At 43.7% G+C, this 22,415-nt stretch overlaps 1 protein-coding gene across 2 annotated transcripts in view; it reads right to left on the bottom strand.

Annotated features, from left to right (window-relative positions):
• Positions 1-22,415, bottom strand: part of MGMT (O-6-methylguanine-DNA methyltransferase) — a 152,257-nt gene that overhangs the window by 19,574 nt on the left and 110,268 nt on the right. For both annotated transcript variants that reach the window (XM_082053791.1, XM_082053792.1), the window contains one exon: positions 12,185-12,342. In XM_082053791.1, the coding sequence (XP_081909917.1) occupies positions 12,185-12,342 (158 nt within the window). The remainder of the gene's footprint in view (positions 1-12,184; positions 12,343-22,415) is intronic.

The following is a 22,415-nucleotide window of genomic DNA, read 5'->3' as shown; positions in this document are numbered from 1 at the left end:
GAAGTGTCATGGTATTAATGAGCTCAAAATATAAGGTGAAGAAAAAGGATTCACTCGCAGGTGTTGATAAAGCAAGATCTCCAATTTATAGCTATTAATTAGGTTTACTAACATCAATATCTCCAACTCATCACAACCTTTGGTTTGAGGCTTGGGATCATGAGGTTTAAAACTAAACCTGGGAGTGCTGCTGACCTACAAGTTGGGCAGCTTTGGAGAAATCAAGTGAGAAACCCAAAGGAGGAGCTTAAAATACTCCCAGCCTTCCATTCACACACACAACCCAGAACCACCACAGAGTCAATGTGAAGCCGTGGGCTCTCAACTTCATCCATACGTCCTATAAGATTTTATCATCTCAGGGCTCCAAGATGCTCCTGTGATGTAAATGGGAATAAATCCATGGGTTTTGATATCATCTTGTGTACAATTGATTCTGCAAACTGGAATTTGTTACATCGTCTTGCAAACACAGACACATTTCCCCTCTTAGGCTACTACACCGTGTACCACAACCTAGTCCACGAGGACTCACCCATTCTACATCCACCCATGAAACGGGGCAACACTAAACCAGGTTATTTTGGAGAAATTAATTGCATACCTCTTGGAAATACCACTTTCAGAATGATGGTTTATATCTACACAGATATTCTCGTGATTCTCTGGGCAGGCTGAGGACAAGAGGACCAGGCCGAGACCGGGCCAGGGAGCCTGGGATGCACCATCATCTCCCGGAGTTTTTGATGCTTCAAGCATAATTTTCCTCTATAATTTTCCTCTATAATTCCACTTAAAATTACAAAAATGAAGTGTTTTTACTGTTCCATTTTTCAACATAGCCCCAAATAGCCACTACCAAATGACTCTCAATCAAGGAATCCGAACCCTCAGTTGCTTTGTGAAGATTGTGTTGCCAAAGATAACCTGCCCTAGAAAAATTAATCTATAACACATGCAATGCAAATGTGCTCCGCTACGTGAAGAGAGTACGAGAACTTCATTTGTCTAAAATATGAATAGCGATTTGTTTAGATTTCTGTAAGTTTCTTTGTAAAGATGCAAGTTAAAAATAATATTCATTAAATCGCTTAACTGTAATAAAACGTAACTATTTGCTTACTGCATACAAATTAAGTAGGTATCAAAGCACCGATTTTCTTTTTAGTTTGTATTAATTTATTATTGAATTAAAAATATCTAATGTGTGAAGCTAAACACTTACAGAGCACTTCACAAACACTAATTCACAAATGATGCCGCATTTTTTCAAGGCACATATGAAAGCAGCGCAATTAATTCCTACAATTTTCTGGCGCCGACCTCAAAGGTAGAATTTTTGTTTGTTTGCTTTGGTTTTGGTTTTTTTGTTTTCTCTTTTTCTTTCATTTTTAAGCAGTCGGCACAGCAACGGCGAAGACACCAAGTGTGATCTCATGAAGTCACTCAGGCTCTTGGCTGATACCGGTGCCATGGCACACAGCACAAGGCTAAACCAACTGCAAATTTGAATTCCCGAGATTCATATTATTTAAACAGACATCCTGGAAGCAAACAGGCCAGAAGTCCTATCAGTGACCTCCGATGGTTTATCGGAGACGAGAGTTTGCTAAATTAATAGGCAGCCCTAACGCAACCACCATTTTTGGAGGAAGTTGTTAGAGAAAGTGGAGAGGAAAGTCTCCAAAAGGCAGAGGGGGACCCCAGGGTTATTATTAATTAATATTTGGGGTGCGAGAAGCAGGTGGGGTTGGAGAAATGAGCACAGATGCTTAAACACACCCTGTCCTGCACCTCTGAAAGAACGATACACTTTTCCAAAGCATCTCAAAAATATTACAGGGACTTTAATAAGTTAGTGAGGTAAATAAATGGACATTTACCTGACCTAACAGCCCCGCTATTTTACATAATCTGTATTATCAGGAAAATACTTCTTACACTTTGCAACCTGCCACGAAAAAGCGTCTGTTTCCTCATCCCGACCCCCCGCCAAACCCAGTGAAATCAGAACAGGCACAAACGTGTTTATACAACGTTAAAGGTTCACGCTAAGCTGAAAGCGAGGAGGAAATTTGACTTTCAGATTGACAAACATATATTCTGGTGTCTGCAACAAAGAACACGCCTGTGTACTTCCCCACCGAGAAGTTGTGTGCGAATCTGTAACAAACCCCCTCGGAGAGACGCCGCGATCCCTCTCCCTTAAAGCGTGGTCAGAGTTAAGGTCAGAGCCCCCCAAATCTGCATTTCAGATCTTGACTTTTGTTGCCTTTACTCTTCCGTTTTGCATGAAATATGAATGATGTTCCCCGAAATGTTTGGAAAGTTCGTTATAGGGAAATACACACAATTTTATCGCTTGCCTGCAAACGCATGGCTTCGGTCATTGTTCACCCACATAACGACAACGAGGAGCTTCAAGCAAAGTGCTAAGATATAAAAGGCCACGTTCATTCATGTATTGGCCCAAGCTGCAGCACTCTAAAGTACATCAAAAGGTGTTAATGGTTTCAATATTTATCTGCTGCAGGGAAGCACTCTAAAAAGAAGACAGAAAAAAATCTCTGCTAATGGCTGTGTCTCTCCATTAAAATGAAAAGCTTAATGCATCTTATAATCAGAGGACAATTTGCAAATCATTAAGAGAAATGTAAAATTCCATTAAAATACAAATCAAGAGTCCCTCTCTGGACTAATAATCTTTTTGATATTATTTTGCATTTCACTATTTCTGTTCCCAATATCCAGGCACCACAAATGATCAGTTCTTGAACATGCTATTTACCACAGCCTACTTCTTTAACGAGAGACTGCGAGAAGTATAATCTGCTATTCAGAGCAGGTACTAATGAAGAATTCCATATATTCTGAAATTTAATTAAAACCCCAAAGATTTCAAATTAGATGCAATTTGAAATGCCTGGGGCAGAAATACATGCACTTGCGTGGCAAGGGTATCACGCTGAAAGTTGATACCGTAATTGGTCTTGATGTATTTTTGTGTTGCCAGGCTGAAGCACAGAACTCATAACCATATAAAAATTCTCTGTAGATTACCTGCTCATTGAAAATGCCATCACTCAGGTAGTTCTCTACTAAATTACCATGCTACTAAAATGCACAAAGTGATTCGAAGAGAAGAGTGGCACAGCTGGTCGACGCTGCCAATGAGTTATGCATGCGTCGACGCTGCCTTTTTTCTTAGTAAAATATGCTCAGTTGAATATTAAAATATAATTGGCATTCAACCTAAGTAGCTTAAACCATTTTGTTATCTTCTTTTAAACCGATTTGGCTCCTCCACAGTTATTTTCAAGGATGCGATTCACAAACTAATGACACCATCACATTCAGCTAGATTTGTACTATTTTACATTTGTCATAAATAGGAACAATTTCTACAGCCTTCTAGGGATGTCCTTTAACACTGACTCCTCTTGATCATCAAAGGCCCAATTCATGGGGAAAAAAAAAGAAAGAAAAAAAAAAAAGAGTATGCCATTTATGTTGGTTCTTGCATATTTTATTCCGAGAAGAGTGTGGGATGCAAATTTCTAGTGAAAAGTATGTTTTTGCAGTTAAGAAGTCGCTGTTTTTTCCCAGAATATACTGGTCAGCTCCTGCGGTCACAAACTCTGAAAGGAGATACAGCAAAACGTCCTGGAAATAGGTCAGAAAGGGGCATCCTGGGGTCAAGCAGCAGCAAAGTATCTATATTAGAAAATGGGTTCTCCCCAGATGAGTTGATCTATGTATCTATCCCCTTACAGGCCTTTGTAAATGCCACTACATTTCCATTTCCTGAAAAAAACTAACAATGGTATTTAGAAACAAGGTGATCGTCATAGTAGCAATCACATTAAACACATTACCTTTGAAATACCAAACAGGTATATGAGTATTGACGATATTTCCCATCAATAAGAAGAATTAAGTAAACTTGGATGAAAGTTCATTAATAAAATAGGCGCGGGGGCTATATTTATAAAATCCTTTCATCTTGATGATATGGTTTTTTATTAAGTAGGGGTGCAAAGGTTACGTGGGGCTGCATGTGTGGCAACCAAGCAAACAAATCAAAGGAAAAATGAATTAAATTAAACTTATTCCTCACAGGTCCACCATGCGAGCAGGTGGCCGAGGTCGGGGGCTCTGAGCGAAGATGGTGAACACATGACTCTGGATACAAGAAACCTCTGTCCCACATTGCTATTTGTTTTATTCTACCATCAATTCTTACCTTTTTATCTGAATCACATATACAAGCAGTAATGCCAAAAGTTACCAGGTTGGCCAAGGTATTTCTTATAGCGTGGTCAACTTCTTCCTTTTGTTTCATGGAGGGAGGAAGGATCCGATTTTGAAAATAGCGACTTTATAAAGAAGCAGGTTTTACAGCTGCGGATTACAGTGAAACCATCCTGACTTTGGTCCAACCGGGATGTCACGGGCATAGCAAAGATATATATATATGTGTGTGTGTATATATATATATATATATCTATATATCTCAGATATTGCACTTGCATCTTCTCCCACCCCACCAGAGCCATCCTGATCAGAGGGCAGCGAATTCATACGAAAAAGCATAAGACACCAAACACAAACCTTGCCCTCCAGAAACAAAGCCTGGTTTGGGAGCAATTTCAACATTCACACGTCTCTACAGCTATTTCAGAGTCACAACTTGCTCCAATATCCCCAAATTCTCCAAGAGCAAGGAAGGTTTTGGCCTTATGTGGTGAACATGAGCTGTGGATCTTCTACCCACCCTTACCCCAAAAATAAACTATTTAGATAATACTCCTTTAATCTGACTGTGACCTATTTGTAATTAATGTGAAGAACATTGACAAAAAAGGATTATCCTACTGAAAATCCAATGGATGTTTTTACTAACCGACCTTCTGGCTGTCCCCCAGACCCAGAGGGTTTCCAAGGTCCCACCTCGGGCCGTGGTTACTCCATAAGGCTCCACCAAAAACCCACCATGCACCCACATCGCTTGGCCAGGGACAGTGGCAAAAATGACATTTGCACCTTGTAGGGTCTGAGAATTGTCAGAAACAGCTTATATGTATATAGACAATTTACCCTATAAGCAGTAAACTCAAATTAAGAGTAATTCTTAACATAGACTTGAACCCACACAAGCTTCCACTGAAAATGATGGGAGTTTAGCTCCGAATTCAAGAGCAACTGGGTCAGGCATTTTGTAATTACCTCCCTCCAGAATGCTTCTGTTGTTGTTGAGTTTTGATTTTAAATACAAATAGTTGATACAAAGCAATGGGCCGACCGGGCTGGAGAAAGAATTTGAGACTGGGTTCCTTTTGGATTTTGTCGTTCTCATCTTTGAAGGTTGGAGAGGATTGATTTCTGTTTGAAAAAAAAAAAATGTAGGAAAGTATTGGATTGTAAAAATCCATTAAACGTCTAGCAAAACAGTGACTTTCTGCTTAGCAAAACTCTTCTCACACGACATGGTAATAAAAGAAGGTGCCAGTCTCCGGAATTTGAATTTTGTGTTGGCAGACAGAAATGCGAAAGCTTGTCATCTCTTTGCACTTGAATCTGCCATGTCCAGATATGTGAAGTACTAACGTTTGCGAGCAGATTATTCCACATTACTTTAAAAGAATATTTTCTAAGAGCCTAACCAGCAATGTATTTGCATGTCTGATGAAGCTGCAGGAATGAAAAACGGAAAGTCAGGAACATTTCTCAATTCTTTTTTTCTTTAGCAAATTGAATCTCTACTACAAAATTGAGAGAATTTCACAAATCGCTGCATAAATAAACGGTAAGAACGACATTTTGCACTCGTCCAGGAAAGGGCAAGATTTGCCGCCTCCTCAGCACGTTACCCAACAGCACAATTTGATTCTGAAAATACAGTTTTAATTTGGTAATACTGGTAGGTTTATACTTTCCCAGCTTAAGTTTAATGAATTTTGCATTTTTGCCGGAAATAAGGTCAAACTGGAGAGACGACACTGGGACCAGGGGGCTGGGGAGGTCTTTGTGTAGGCTGAGTTTGCCGCTTTTCCTATTGAGGATGGATCTGCTCTGAATCTGGCATTTACAACACTTCAGAATAAAAAACCACCACGGCACTAAGTGAATACGTTGCTCCTGTACACGTATGTCCCTGCAGTATGGAAATATGTATGTGGAGAAGCTCCAGACAAACCCAAACCCACTTGTCTTGCTTTAGCGCCCTATTTGGCTGCAAGTCATCCTAGTGAGCTCCAGCTACCTAGCACGGTTTTGATATTGCGTATGTATTTATGTATACTAAATTGTATTTAAAAAGTCATTTAAGCACAGGTACAATTTATTTTAAAAGGGCAAAAAGAAGCTATAAGTCATGCACAGGATTGAAGAAAGTTAAAACTACATAGGACTGACATATATATGTCTCTATAGATATCTCTCATATCCATAGGCAATCACTTTAAGAATTACATGTTAATAAAGACACTAAAATTGTGAAGATTTAATTCACTTTAGCATTTACTGTCTTGCTAACATCATTCTAGGAGTGAGCAGAAAACTCTTAAGTTTAAGATGTACTTAATGCTTATAGTTTCTACTAACGACCTAATTTACCTAGAGCTCAGCGAAAGAGTTCAAAAGCCAAATTCATCCTTTCCATTCCTCACCCTTAAGTCCCGTTTTCTCCCGTTCTCTTCAAGGCTGCAAATCACCCAAACATCGCGTTGCACATTTTTCCATTATATAAAACAACCCACGCAGCGACCTGGGGACCGACCCGCACACCCGAGTGTCCTCCTGCTACTCTCAGCCATTTCTCCCACACTTTCTCCCCTTTGAGCCTCAGACCTTCCCCCTCTGCTCCTGCAGCTCCTGAGAAGCCCTTTACTCATTCTAATGCTTTCAAGAATGACGTTTTTACCAACTACTTCTTTCCCAATGAATGTGAGCACAGAGTTGCCATCCATAAACTCGCACCTGGAGCTGCAAACTTTCCAGCTTTACCAGGACTTATTGCAACACAGTCAATGATTTGCATGATTTTTTAAAGGGAAAAACAGATCTGTATTCATCTTAATACCAAAAATTCTTTTCTTATTCAAAGAATCTTTACATATTGTAAAAGTCTTTGGCTAAAATGGATGTGAGAAAAATTTACTTTGAGGTTGTACTGCGCGCTGCAATTAAAGCGAGCGGCATAGGCATTAAAGCCACTTTTTTTAAACATAAAAATTCATGGGATGCTAAATTTGCAGTCTCCGAAGTCAGCAAATTAACAGCCCCACAAGCTCCAGAAAACTTGTGATCTGAGCATTCTAACCAGAGGAAAACCAACCAACCAAACCTTGGCTTTGGCCAAGTTGCAGCCAGAACGCACAAAATCTGCTTTTCATTCTTAATTTGCTGCCGATTTTTAAATAAAAAAAGCGCAAAAGCAATAAAACAAAGAGATGCTCCTGCGCCCCACGGGCAGGAAGGTGAAGGAGCAATGCGAACGCAATTAAGTGACGGATTTTCTGCACAGGTGTTTTCTGGAGGGATCCAACAGCGCCCGGGCAGGACGGGCGAGCGTGGGACGCGGGAACCAAGGCGAGTCCAACTCCACACAAAGTGAACAGCTTTTTCAGCCCCAAATAGGCATTTTATGGAGTGCTTTGCAATCCTTTGGCAGGGACTTTGAGTTTCTGGAGGAGAAGGCTCCCAGGAAATCACAGGGTAATTATTGATTACAGGCCTGGGTACGGAGCATCTTGCAGGGAGCACGGAGGTACTACCTGTTTCTTTGAAGCCTCTCAGCTCCCATTATGTATGAGGTTTTTCATCAATATCCCTTCTTGGATGAGTAACATCCATTATGCACGGGGAACCTCAGCTGCTAATATGGCTGGCAAAGCTCACCTCTCATCTCCATCCTCGGGTTGTTCCTCCTTCACCTTTTTGCGCAGCTTTTCTCTGCCTTTGGTTTGCAAAGTGACACCGAGATGCTCGCAGACCTGCAGAGCCCTCATTCCTGGCATAAATCACAGCTTATTGGAAGAAATAGGGAGACTGAGCTGGACTCCAGGTCCCAGTATAAGTTGGGGAACAACCTGTTGCAGAGCAGTGTAGGGGAAAGGGAGCTGGGGGTCCTGGGGACAGCAGGGTGACCATGAGCCAGCACTGGGCCCTTGTGGCCAGGAAGCTAATGGGACCTGGGGTGGGTTAGAAGGGGGTGGTCAGTAGGTCAGAGAGGTTCTCCTGCCCCTCTGCTCTGCCCTGGGGAGACCACACCTGGAATCTTGTGTCCAGTTGTGGCCCCTCAGTTCCAGCAGGACAGGGAACTGCTGGAGAGAGTCCAGCGCAGCCACCAAGATGCTGCAGGGAGTGGAGCATCTCCCGTGTGAGGAAAGGCTGAGGGAGCTGGGGCTCTGGAGCTGGACAAGAGGACACTGAGGGGGGACTCATTCCTGGGGATCAATATGGAAAGGGGGAGTGTCAGGAGGATGGAGCCAGGCTCTTCTGGTGACAACCAATGATAGGACAAGGGGCAATGGGTGCAAACTGGAACACAGGAGGTTCCACTTAAATATGAGAAGAAACTTGTTCCCGGTGAGGGTGGCAGAGCCTGGCCCAGGCTGCCCAGGGGGGTTGTGGAGTCTCCTTCTGTGCAGACATTCCAACCCGCCTGGACACCTTCCTGTGTAACCTCATCTGGGTGTTCCTGCTCCATGGGGGGATTGCACTGGATGAGCTTTCCAGGGCCCTTCCCATCCCTGACATCCTGGGATTCTGTGACTGAGCCCTAAGGCCCAGCTTTGTGTCAGGTCTACGCCTCCGGTACAAGGAGCCAACTGAGGAATTCCAGACCCGAGCATAGAAAAGCGTGCTTTTTGCAAGGCGAAAGCACTCCATGGGTGAGGCCGGCGCTGTGGCACGCAGAGCAGAGCCAGGGGCTGCTGCTCGTCACAAGGCAAAGGGAAACTCTCCAATTTCCTCCGCTCCCATTGCTCTAATGAGCCATCTGGTCTGCGAACACACAACCCTCCTGCACCACCGTCCAGCCCTGCAGCGCGTTGTGCAACCGCAGCACCGCCGCTATAAAGCACAATCGGAGAAAAGTCAGGAAATTCACAGCTGGCCCATTTCAGCATTGCCTTTTCCACCGCACAGACCCACAAATCAACAAACTCATGCAGAGGCTTCAAAACAATAATAGGTTCAATTTTCTTCAAATAAAGAGGGCTAATGATCATGACACCTTAAGACTAACTAATCCCTTTCCATTATAAATGTTCAGTGGTTTTTCCAAGGTGCAACACCTTGAAGTTATGCTGCAGAGAAGCGGGAAAAACCAACTTTGTCTTTGCTCGATGAAATTCTGCATTGAGCACAGGCTGTGACACAAACTGGTGAGAACTCCAGCTTTTCAACTACATTTTAAAAACAGTATTGGGTGCATATGGCAAACTGGAGAGCCAGTAAGCACAAAAGTAGCTGCAGAAAATGGACCGTGAATTGAGAAGTGCTTCATCCCAAAAGCACTTTACACCTTTTTGTTAAATGAGGAACCTCTTTAATGTGTTCGGCATCAGCAAAACCCTTCCTGTCCTCGGATGATGCTACCACAGGAAAAAACAAAGATATTAAGCACTGACAAAGAAAGAAAATATCCAATAGTCACTCCTGAGCACAAAAGCACTTGATGACTGAACTCGAGTCGCCTCATTTCAAAGAACCACACTAAAAGTGGTCATGTTTATGGGAAGGGGAGAAAAGAAGGGCCAGAGGTTTTGATGGCTCGCTAGGAGAGCTGCTGATCAACAGAGATGTAAGAGAATCAGCGTGATGAGAAAACGCCTTCCCGGCTTCGGATCCTCATGCTCTCACTGATGTTTATTCTGCATTTTAAGTGCCTGGAGAAATGAACAGGCACTTTCAAATGTAAATGTGAAAAAGTAAATAAATATAATAACCAAATTTCTAATTTAGTAGCACCGCAATTCTGACTTGCAGATAAATTGAAGTGTACAATGTAAACCATTATAATGCGTTTTTCACCTTACCTTTCTACTAAGTAACTTTAAAAAATAGTTTCTTCACATTTTTGGCATGTATTTCCACATTTCTTCCACTACCAATTTTTTCTATTGTCTGAAAGTATTACTAGGAGAAAAGAAACGCTATCACATTGTTGTGACTTGAGCCAATTTATTCTTCATTAGCATTTCCATTACGTATGTGCCTCCCCCTCATAAAACACACGCACCTGGTCCCAGTCGAAGAACAAATAACTGAACTAAATAAAACAGAACCTTGAACCTTCACATGTTATAACTATCCAAGCTAAAAGGAATTCAGTAATCCATTTAGGAAAATTATCACAAGCATTACTTGAAATATTTGGTTGTCTTCTGGTGGATAACTGAGAAGTGGGATTTCCCTGATGCTATTCAAAGACAGAAGGAGCAGCAGCACCAACTATTTCCCATTCAACTTTGCCCACTTGTGTTCACCCCAATCCTAAAGTTTTCTCAACACAGGTCTTAATTTCATCCCAGCTAATAAAAAAGTCCTCCAATGATAATTTCATCACCTAGAAGGCCAAACCTTCATGAAGACTTTGGCAATTCCTCATAGCGTCATTAGGTCTCATTCTCCAACACATTCATCGGATGGTTTCACTAAAACTTCTGCATTAATTCTTTTAGTAGTTGATAAAAATGATGTTTGTGTCAAAGTTAAAGGGAGATAGTACAATACACAATTTACTTTAAAGCTACTCAGTATCCACCCTGTAATTTGGCTATGAAAGATGTCACATTGAGAAATGTTCATCGCATGGAAGAATAAAGTACAGAGCTCATAATTAAAACAAAGGTGCTGTGCAGGGCTCACAAAATGTATTATAACCCTCCCACCTCCCAAAAGCAACAGCCTCGTTATCTGCAGAATGTGCTGCACAACAACTGCATTCTCATGTTGTTGTTTTACTTGCAGCTGCCATTAGCTAATTAAGAATAAGAAAGTGTGACAGCAAGAAGAAACCTGCTATTTATAGGAATTTGAATAAAACCAGTAATTAACAGCAGACAGCTGAGTTCTTGGAGATATCACCTGCAGAGACGTTCCTGTCAAACAGCCCATCCCTTCCACGGGTAACAATGGCCATTGCTTTACACAGGTACTGATGTACGGTCCCTGTGCCTTAAAATACAAACCTATGCACCCCTATTTAAAAAACACAAAAGAAGAAAAAGTAAATATAACTTAGAGTTTATACAAAACCAGGGCTATCTTACTTCATGTCAGGTAGAGGATACTAGTGCCTTTCTGGTGCTGTATTATTATGGAATCTACTTCAATTAAAAAGTAGATCTATGAAACGGATGCTTTGATTCGCTGGGAAACGATGATATTCATGGACAGACCAGAAAGTACTGCAGAAAGCAGACTTCTGAGATTTTGTTTAATGAGATCTACTTCATTTCAAGTGATTGACTTCTGTTATCAAGTCTTCAGGAACACAGCCAGCAAATGGGGAATGGTCAGGAGAAACTTTTCTCAGGTCTTGTTTTTATCTAAAGACATGAGTAGCATAACTTCTTTGTAAAAATACTTGTTCTTTGCTTGAAAACAAATCCAAATAGTATCTATGATAACTCTGAGGAATCGAAACACTTATACAACCTATCCTTGACTGATTCCATGGCACTGGTGAGGCGTCCATGGAACACAGTTGGACTTGACAGGACCAGAGGAAACGGCCTCAAGTTGCGCCAGGGGAGGCTGAGGTTGGATCTGGGAACAATTTCTTCCCCAAAGGGCTGTGGGGCATTGGAACAGGCTGCCCAGGGCAGTGCTGGAGTCACCATCCCTGGAGGGCTGGACAGACGGACATGAGGTTCTCAGGACACAGGGCAGTGCCAGGGGTGGGTTATGGTTGGACTCCATAACCTTGAGGGTCCCTTCCAGCCAAAATAATTCTACGATTCTATGTCTAACCCTCAACCCCCCAAAAAAGCTATTTTATGTCCATAACGACCTTCCCAAAAAGCCTTCTGCCCTTCAGCTGTGTTCATACCCAAACCTTTCAGCCAGCAACTACGGGGGGGCTGAACCGCATCATTGCAATCAGCACTGGCGCGGAATTGGGGAGCCGGGAGCCGGCCCCAGCAGGACGGGCGGGCGCGGGGAGGGCACTGACCTCGGCGGAGCAGCGGGTGGTGGAAGGGCGGCAGGGGCAGGCGGGCTGTCCTCGCCGGGTCGCAGAAGTAGGCGCGCAGCCAGGCCGCGCACTGCCGCAGCGGCTCCGGCAGCTCCTCCGCGCCCCCGCGCAGCTCGCAGGCCCAGCGCTCGGCCCCGCTGCGGGACAGAAACGGGAAATTACAGTGAGAAAAATTACAGACGTGAATACTCGTAATACCTACCTGTGAGTACTCATAATATCTACCTTAGAAAAAAAAAAACCAACCAAACGAAATTCAAAACATTGAGAGAGTTTGGCTTGTCCAGCCCAACTGACCTTATAGCACCTTCCAGTACCTAAAGGGACCTACAGGAAAGCTGGAGAGGGGCTTTTTACAATGGTCCATAGTGACAGCTTTAAACTGAAAGAAGGGAGACCTAGATTAGATATAAGGAAGAAATTGTTGCCCTGAGGGTGGTGAGAGCCTGGCCCAGGTTACCCAGAGAGGTGGTGGATGAACCATCCCTGGAGACATCCCAGGCCAGGCTGGACGGGGCTCTGAGCACCCTGAGCTGGTGAAGATGTCCCTGCTCATGACAGGGGGGGCACTGGGGGAGCTCTAAGGTCCCTTCCAACCCAAACCATTCTGTGATTCTATGATTCAGTGTGGAGTCAGACTCCATCATTTTGTCTGCTCTAATAAAGGTGAAAAGATTCCTACCAGCCATAACAAAAACACATCCTCATCACCTCTAGAAACGCAATGGGGGTGCAAAGTTGCTCAAACCTCTAAAAGAAAGAATCCATAAAAGTCTGGTGAGAGGAAAATGCTGTACATTAAGTGGGAAATGTCAGGGAGCACGAAAACCAGCCAAGCCCATGGTAGACGAGTCATCCTCGCGCCTCTGGGATGGTGGAGGTGAGGCTCCTCCTCCACGTCCCCAGGGCACAGTCCCGTGTCCCCATGGAAAGGGGGAAAGGAAACCACTTGCTGCTGAACCTGCACCTTCCTCTGCCCCCCTTCCTTCCAGTGACAGCGGCAGGTTTCTGCTTTCCTCCACTTATTGAATTGGAAGGAAGCAATTGAGAATTCATTTGATTTTCAATGGCAGCTCACGCTTGCAGGGCACCGAAGAGCAAAGCGAGCAAACAGAAAAAGAAAAACCACCCGCAAACAAAAATGTATTTGTTCCCTTGCTACTTTCTTCTCCTTTTTCTCTGGAAGCTGGAAATACAGGTGGGCCCCAGAATGAGAAACTTCTCAATGCTAAAACTCAACTGCACAGTCTTCTAGTGAGAGGTTGGATGTGCCACAAAGCAGGAGAAAGAGAGAAAATTGTAGAAATATCAAAACACACGAGAACCTGAGACAACAGAAAAAGAGAAAACCAGAGTGATTCTGCCACCCAGATATGAGGAAAGAGCAAATTCCCCAGTATCCTTGTTCGTGCTGCAAACGACAGTGAAAATACTTTGTTAGTGCCCTTCCAGAATAAGGTTGAAGAAAACGGAACTTGTGATGCCCCAGGAATGGTCACAGACACCAGGTCTGCTTTGGCCAGAATGCGCCTTTGCAAAAAGACCAAAGGGCTTCACGTGCCCCCATTCATTTTCTGATTAATTGCTAACAACTGAAGGCCAGTAATTACTGATCGGAAAGCGGCAGAGAAGAGGAGGGACACGGAGGCGGAAAACTAAAACAAAACAAAACAAAACAAGACAAGACAAAACAAAAAGGAAGACTCAGTTTTGGATGCAGTTTGCTAGAAATTAAGTGCAATTTCACATTTCTCCCTTTATTTACCCAACTAATGCTTTTGATTCTCCTTTTTTTTTTTTAATGTGTGTAAAGTAGTATCAATTTGCTCTATAAAACTGCTGTCTACTTTATGTTATTTAGCTATTTGATAATCTCTTTGCTAAAAAACCAGTATGAAAATCCGTGCGTAAACATTTTGCGTGAATTCCTACAACATGGACCTCAAACCAAGCTCTCAACACCACAGATAATCCGTTATTCTCCACATGTACAACACTCAGCAGAATATGGCTCAGTTTTACTGTGGATTGTTGGAGCTACGACAATATAATAACTACAGAATATAATAATGCCTCTGAAACCTCAAAGAGAAGTTGGCAGACTTTTCTGCTCCATTTATCCAGAAGAGCATCGAAAGCACTCAAAACTCCAGGAACCTTATGTTTTTCACATCATCCTGTTTCACATTCTCAGGAGTCTGGAAATGATTTGGACTGTAATATCATCATAAAAACGAAATATTCGGTCTCGTTGGTGCTCTGCCAGCAGACGGCCCCCAGCAGCCGCGCTCCCGGCTCTGCCCCCACCGTCCCAGCACCATCATTCCAGTGCAAGTTGGGGAATGACCTATTAGAGAGCAGTGTAGGGGAAAGGGACCTGGGGGTGCTGGGGACAGCAGGGTGACCATGAGCCAGCACTGGCCCTTGTGGCCAGGAAGCCAATGGTACCTGGGGTGGGTTAGAAGGGGGTGGTCAGTAGGTCAGAGAGGTTCTCCTGCCCCTCTGCTCTGCCCTGGGGAGACCACACCTGGAATCTTGTGTCCAGCTGTGGCCCCTCAGTTCCAGCAGGACAGGGAACTGCTGGAGAGAGTCCAGCGCAGCCACCAAGATGCTGCAGGGAGTGGAGCATCTCCCGTGTGAGGAAAGGCTGAGGGAGCTGGGGCTCTGGAGCTGGACAAGAGGACACTGAGGGGGGACTCATTCATGGGGATCAATATGGAAAGGGGGAGTGTCAGGAGGATGGAGCCAGGCTCTTCTGGTGACAACCAGTGACAGGACAAGGGGCAATGGGTTCAAACTGGAACACAGGAGGTTCCACTTAAATATGAGAAGAAATTTCTTCCCGGTGAGTGTGGCAGAGCCTGGCCCAGGCTGCCCAGGGGGGTTGTGGAGTCTCCTTCTGTGCAGACATTCCAACCCCTGGACACCTTCCTGTGTAACCTCATCTGGGTGTTCCTGCTCTGGGGGGATTGCACTGGATGAGCTTTCCAGGGCCCTTCAACCCCTGACGTTCTGTCATTCTGGTGGTAACTTCCTACTGCTCCAGCAAGGCACCAAACCACTGGTGTTCTGCCCCAAAGCAGGTGGGAAGCAGCACATCAGCATCGCCCTGAAGCCTCAAGGCAACTGTCAGGCCATTAGCTCCTTAATTAATGTAAGGAACAGAATCAAGGCCCATCAATGTCTTCAAGAAGACATGGATTCCAGTGGCTGCTTTGTAGACCACAACAAGGCTTGGCCATCCCAACACATGGACATGTCCCCTGCCGTCATGGACACATTCCTCACTTCCACCAGCTCTTCCCTGGCAGGACTCTTTGGATATAGGTCTTAATATCCTTTTTATTTTTTTAATTACTGCTTTTAAGAACAGTGCCTTGCCACTGCTGAACATCTCCAGATGTTTTTGATGAGACCGTTCTCCCGTCACGGCAACACCAGACACATTCACAGCCCCTGACACCTCCATGGCCACCTTGGTCAAGACAGCACAAAAATGCCTTGCTTTCCAAGAACGCACCGACTCTTTTCCTGTAGGATACAAGGTTGATTTGCCAACGTATATGCTGAGAGCTTCAAACTGGCAGCGAGTTTAAAAAAAACAACCTCATATTAATTTTGCTTGGCTAGAAATGCTAACAACTATTCCTGGGAATTTGACAGCATTAATAAAGAAAAAGAATGAACATAACTTATGCATGGGTGTCTTGTCCTGGCCCTCCTCCCCTCCACACCGCCCTCCCCGAACTGCAGAGCAGCTCTCCTGCCAAACCGCCTCAGCATTAAAAATTCAACTTAAAACACCAGCTGCCTTTTGAAGCATTTTCTCCGGCTTCAAAGCCACGCTTTGGCCCAACTAAACCATACGTACGTTTCAAAAAAGCAAGACAGAAGTGGTCTCGAACCATTCATAAGAAGGAAAGGAAAGCAGATAAATTACATCAGGGGAAACTTCCCCCCTCGCGGGCAATTCCTCCCCTCAGCGTTGGGCTCCGTGGGAGGTTTCCGAACACCCTGCTCCACACATTGGTCTTCGAGCATCTCAAATGACAAGACGGACAGGAAAAAAGTTAGTTGTACACCATTAATGAAAAATATCCATCCAAGAGTCATATTAACTGCTCGTGCCTAATCTTTAGCAATGGACAAGAGAAAGGGGACCCTCTGTTTTTGATGCCCTGCCCTCGGTGACCCCCGAGCTGCCAGCAGCACATGAAGTGACAACCAAGGGGCCATTTGTTCTGTGCTTCACCTCTGGAAAGCTGATGACTTACTCCTGTGATCCAACAAGATGCAATCTGTACTTTTACATAGGAAAATAAGCATATTCATCTAAAAATGCAAGAAACTAAACAAAAGGTGTAAGAAACTGCTTTACTTTTGCCCTGGAGACTGTCATTGCACCTGTTTTCATCGGTCAATTTTGTTTGGTGCTGCCCAAATTCAAAGTGGAGGGTTTGGTATTTTCGCTTGGTTAACAAGTGATCATTACTGTAGGGTTTTAAGGGTTTTTTGTTTGCTTAAGCTGAAACTTCTTTGTTTGTAGTAACGCGCCAGCCAAACCCATGTGTGCAGTCAGTCAGCTGTGTGTCTGCAGTTTGCGCTGATGGTAAATGGATATTCGGCTGCATCTACATGGCTTTACGATGTGATGCTTAATTAAATCTACATACTCTTCAAACAGAAAAAAAAATCATGCTTGTTTTAGGACATATAAAAATGTATATATACATATATTTTAAGACTGAACAAACCAAGGCAGCCGCTGGGCTGTCGCATCCACGCAGCTGAGGTGTCTTCCCGAGTCTCTTCTCATGTTCGCATGGGATGAAATGACGGAGAAGATGGTTTTAGCAGAGGGGGAGGAAAGCAGCACCACCACCTGTTTCGGTTTAACAGGCTCCTTCCAAACTGCTTGCCAAGAACTGGAAGTTTCTACCTGTTTCCAAGATAAACATGTAAGCAGCAGATTGGCTGCAGAATCATCCTGAATAGCTCAACCATGATGAAAACCTGAGAAACGCTGCGAGAAGCCTCCGTGGGCAGCCGTGTTCCAAACTGCTATGATTATAACTATTTATTCGATTTCTGAGCTACCTTTTGCCTCGGTAAACCTTAACAGAAACACAACAAGGTGGGCCTTGAGTTGTGCAGTTTGAAATAAAGTGAATAAATCACAACAGCTCACTGCGGTAAAGCTAAGAGCTAGCAGCTTCACTACAGTAAATATTATGAAAACGTTGTATCAGCACCTGCAATAATATTTATATATTTGTTTGTATATTTATAAAATATTTGTGTACGTCAAATATAATCAGTTGGTAGAACATAACGTCCAATACTCACTTCCACGGTTGTCGCCACACACACCTGAATGTTTTCCCCCCCATAACAACCTCACCATCCAGTGCTGGCATCAGAAGAGGTTTATAGGCTGCTTCAGGTGCTGAGCTAATGAAGAGTCCCCTTCATGTCAGTTTGGTTAAGATGCAAACCAAAAAAGCTCCCCAGCACAAACAAAAATCGCAATTCCCTATGCAACTGCTCCCATATTGCAGCCAGCTAAGGGCCACTGGCACGTGTGGGCAGACTCAGATGTTGCATTATTGTATTACTATGATAACAACAGTTCTGCCCAGATAACAGCAGGAACAAGGACCTAAAATAAAAAATCAATAGAAAAAAAAATGTATGGAGTAGATGTTCTCACATACAACTTCCTAATCTCTTCTCACAGAAGTTAAGAATCTTTGTAGGCTGTTACCTGCTGAATTGTATTTTGACACCGCGGTACATACAGCACCGAGATCACTGGGTTTGCAATATTTTGCTACCTTCAGGTATATAGAAAATGAACATATTTGGATGCTCAACCGCATCCCATTCTATGTTTTTTTCCATTGTGTTCCCTGAACAAAAAAAACATAAGCACTTTTCTTCATTAACAAAACACTATATATTGTAATATAAATAAATTGGTTGAATTAAGAGGCTTTTGGATTTTGTTATGACCAGAATGCTGTAAAACCAATTATCAGCCATGCTCTTCATGATGCAGAAGGCACAAAATCTCACCACATCATAGAGTCACAGAACAGTTTGGGTTGGAAGGGGCATCCAAAGGTCCCGCAGTGCCCCCCCTGCCATAACAGGGACATCTGCACCAGCTCAGGGTGCTCCGAGCCCCGTCCAGCCTGGCCTGGGGTGTCTTCCTGCAGCACAATCAACATCTCAAACCCATGTCATCAGGTTCAACAGGTGAGGGAAGATGGGAAGAATGCAGAGGAGAAAAACCAAGCAGCAAACCCAACGCCTGCAGAAGACGCGATGGGCAGGATGGAGAAGACAACGACCCATCTCCAAAAGGGAGCCCCAACCTCCCCGTGCTGCTCCCCAGCACCTATGGCTTCATGATTCACCACCAGGACAAACAGACAGAACTACCTGGCAGACACAGACACTCAGTTTTAATTAAACCTGTAAGAGAAAACAATGCCATTTGTCCCTGGAAATCTGCAAGCACATTTACAGGGCAGCACGACGCTCAGCATCTCTACTGGACAAGGACCTCCAGGTTGGGGGAAGCAGGAAGAGTTACTGTCACTGGGACACCTCTGTTTGTTCTCCTCCATATTTTGACGCTTCTTACTAGTCTGTGCTTTAAATAGGTCCAAAATGTATCAAAATTACCCTATGGCCAGGAGGGGGAATGTGGGTGGACTCCTGAATGGTTTTTATCCTCATGCCAGGGTTAACCCAAGTGTTTTGACATCATGGTTATGGAAAAGGATCTTAGAGAAGGAATCTGCCCGTGGGTGGAGAGGAAATTGTGATGAGCTCCTGAATCACAGGCAATTTTCACATTTGCAAGAGAATTCACTGCTGCTTGTCTAGGATCCGAAAGGGAGCTCTTGTCCTGACGTATGTATGAGGGGCAAGTACCATTTAAAAGGTTATGTACTTTTTAGTTTTTTTAAATAGCCTTTTCTTATTTTATCAGCAAAGAATTGAAGACAACTCTCCACATAACGCTCACGTGAGGTCAGGTTTGTACAAAAAGCCGCCCCGTCTGAAAAGCAAAGGTTTCCTGTCCCTTCCTACACCTCCGTGTCTGCGCTTGTCTCACCAAGTCATTATTTCCTTAGAGAAACAGCCGGTACGTCGCTTTTCAAATGGAACAATCAGTAACGATTAGAACACAAAAATTAACATTAAAACGAGACTCGGTCATGCAGTGTTATTCTTTACATAATAAACACAGACTTAGCTGGCATTTTTACTGAAGCCTTCATTGTGAAATTAAATAAAAACGTATTTTATCAGCACCTAAATGTCATTTAAATAGTCTTTCTTTGATAGATGACGGCTAAAGCCACCCCAAAACTGCAGATAAATTATCTGGTCTCTAATGATTCCAAAACGATTACAGGATGCAGAGCAATCTCGTTAGATTTTATTCAAAAGCTTACTACACTTGTGTTTTCTCTTATTTTTCTATCAATGAAACCCAGGAGGTTTAAGAACAATTCATTATGTATGAGACCCAACTTACAGTGCTTGACTGTTGATTAATAGGAAAGTTTGCTGTATGTACATTTGCGACATTAGATGCATACAATATGCTAACTTATTCTTTCACCAAAGCTAATTATTTACAAAAATGACTACTTGAGACTACAATTTATTAAATGCATGCAACCAGTCTCAATTTGGCCCCAAAAGACAGTCTGGAATGAAGATCTTTTACTTGATGTGACAACTTCTGGAAACAGTGTTATTAATATTGTAAATGTGGCAAATAAAGAGTTCAAATAGCCGTATGTCTGTGTTGCATTTTTCCCCACAACTGAATCAATGAACAAAGCAGCTTTTTAGGTTTAAAATTCATGGGGAAGCACACCCTCACGTCGCTTAATTTAGCCTGTTACTAATGAAGTGTCTGTGTGATAGCAGCGAGAGATTAAAAAAAGGATGAGAGCTGCAATAAGCAGAAATAACACCCCAACTCTTGTTGAACGACCCCACCGCAGCTCCTTTCCAGACTTATTTAGAGGAAATTAATGCATTTATGGAAGAGCACAAGATCTCAGAACTGAGGAAGACTTATTCCTTGCCATACAGCCTTCGTAGTATTTGCTCCATTCTGTTTTTATGTTATTGAGGATTTAAATTCTTACGGATCTGCCCGGCCAGAAATTCTGCATTAAAACGGTACCTCTCTTTTAGCCTGAATAAGAAGCATCGGCGCAAAAATTTAGCTATCAAACACAAATTCCAAATAAACAGATGCCCCTCTGAGTACAATACATCGGTATCCAAATGGTCTGGTCTTTTTTCTCTTGCAATTGAAGATGTGAAGATCGGGTACCGAAGGGCGGTTGGCTGAGGACGGACACGCAGCCCATGGCCGCCCCTGCACACACGTCAGAGAAGGGGCTGAGACTCCTGTCTTCACATGCCAAGATAAGGAAAATCAATCTCAATGCCCCAAAGACTCAAGTGATAGCACTGAAGGTCATTAAATGCTACTCACTGCCCTGTACCATTAAAGTTTTGATTGGAATCCTATACAGAGAGACACAGATTGCAAACAAGATCTTGCCCTGGGATGTGGCTGTGAGGCCACGGAGAAACCTTCCCAGGAACACCAGAGACACCTTCATGGAAAACAACACTATGCGTGGTCTTGGCTTAGTGTTCCTGAGCCTATTTATTGTGTTTTCAGAGAAACGGAGCTCATTATGGACAAAGATCTCTGAGAAAATGGATAGATGCAAGGACAACCACTAAGGTTCTTCACCCACCTGAGACTTCTGCTGTGTGTCTCAATGCCCCCAGCCCTGCCTGGTTGCCCACTCCACGCCAACCTCCTTCCCGCTCCTCACATTGCTCTCAATGTTCTGCCCTTTTCCTACCCTGGCCACCACCCATCCTCCTAAACTCACCTTGCTTGGACCATCTCACCACTACTCACTGTCTGACCTTACAGCGGATTCCACGTTCCACCTCTGTGCTGGTCAAGAACTTGGCTCTTTTCTTCCCATCTCCCAAACATGTATTTTCCAGACTCGTTCCTGTTCTCTCCAGATCTGATCCTGCATGTTGTGCTAGCAGAAGTTGTTCAGAGAGCTCAGGAAAACTGGAGATAATTCTGGTGCTCATCAGCACCGTGAGGTTGTATCACCTTGGTGCTCAGCCCCAAAACCGCAGAGACCTCCTTCCCCAGAGAGACCCGTTCCTCCTCTGGGAATGAAACTTGTCAAAGACCTACAGCTGGGCCACATCTGAAGAACAAAAGTATTTCTAGTGTTAGACTGGCCTTCTTTAGAAATATTTCTTTTTCAAATCACAGAATCACAGGATGGTTGGGGTTGGAAGGAACATCCGGAGATCATCTAGTCCAACCCACCTGCTAAAGCAGGTTCACCTAGAGTAGATTGCACAGGAATGTGTCCAGGCGGGTCTTGAACATCTCCAGAGAAGACGACCCCAAATCAATGGGTTTGGCAGCAGAACGACTGCAAGATCTGTCTAAAAGAGAAAAAAAATCCAATTTCTGCCTATCTTCTCATTGGAGAGGACCAACCTGTTCTACAGTGAGAATAGGGGAAATCAAACGCGTGCCCAAGAGACGCTCAACCAGCGACAATTGAGCAGATGCTTCCCATGAAATGCTTTAAAACAAAAATCCAGCCGAGTTCCAAGCAGCAGCAGCAGCACACGCTCACCCGAGATGTCAGGCAACATTAAGCACAGGTGATATCATCACTTCTATCTATAATTAGGTTAAAAGAAAGTCAGTTAATTTTAGCACTTACAAGAAATGGTTACAAAACATTTTTTTCCTTCTATAAAAGAATTGTCCCATCAGACCTGCGAGGTCGGTTTTATCGCAGGCAATTAGCTGTGTCAGGGCCAGCTGGGGGGACCCCCAAACCGCACACCAGGTCCCCTCGTCCCTCACCCAGCTCCTGCTTTCGGGTATTCACACCCCTCTCCCCACTATTTCCCAGCATCAGCTCAGACAGAAACCCACCACCTCTGTTGCAATGCAGACCCCACAGTAACAACCCAGTTCCTCACTGCTATCTGAAGTGGAATTTACATTTTTTCTACATATCTAAGATATAATCCAAATTATGCATGGATTTTAAAAAAGGAAAAAAACCCAGAACCTAAGGCAGTTAAAATACACATTACACTGCAAAAG

The sequence above is a fragment of the Streptopelia decaocto genome, assembly GCF_964273445.1.
Source record: "Streptopelia decaocto genome assembly, chromosome: 5".
NCBI lineage: Eukaryota > Metazoa > Chordata > Aves > Columbiformes > Columbidae > Streptopelia > Streptopelia decaocto.
Note: the sequence above shows the minus strand (reverse complement) of the source record. Positions and strands in the feature narration are given on the sequence as shown.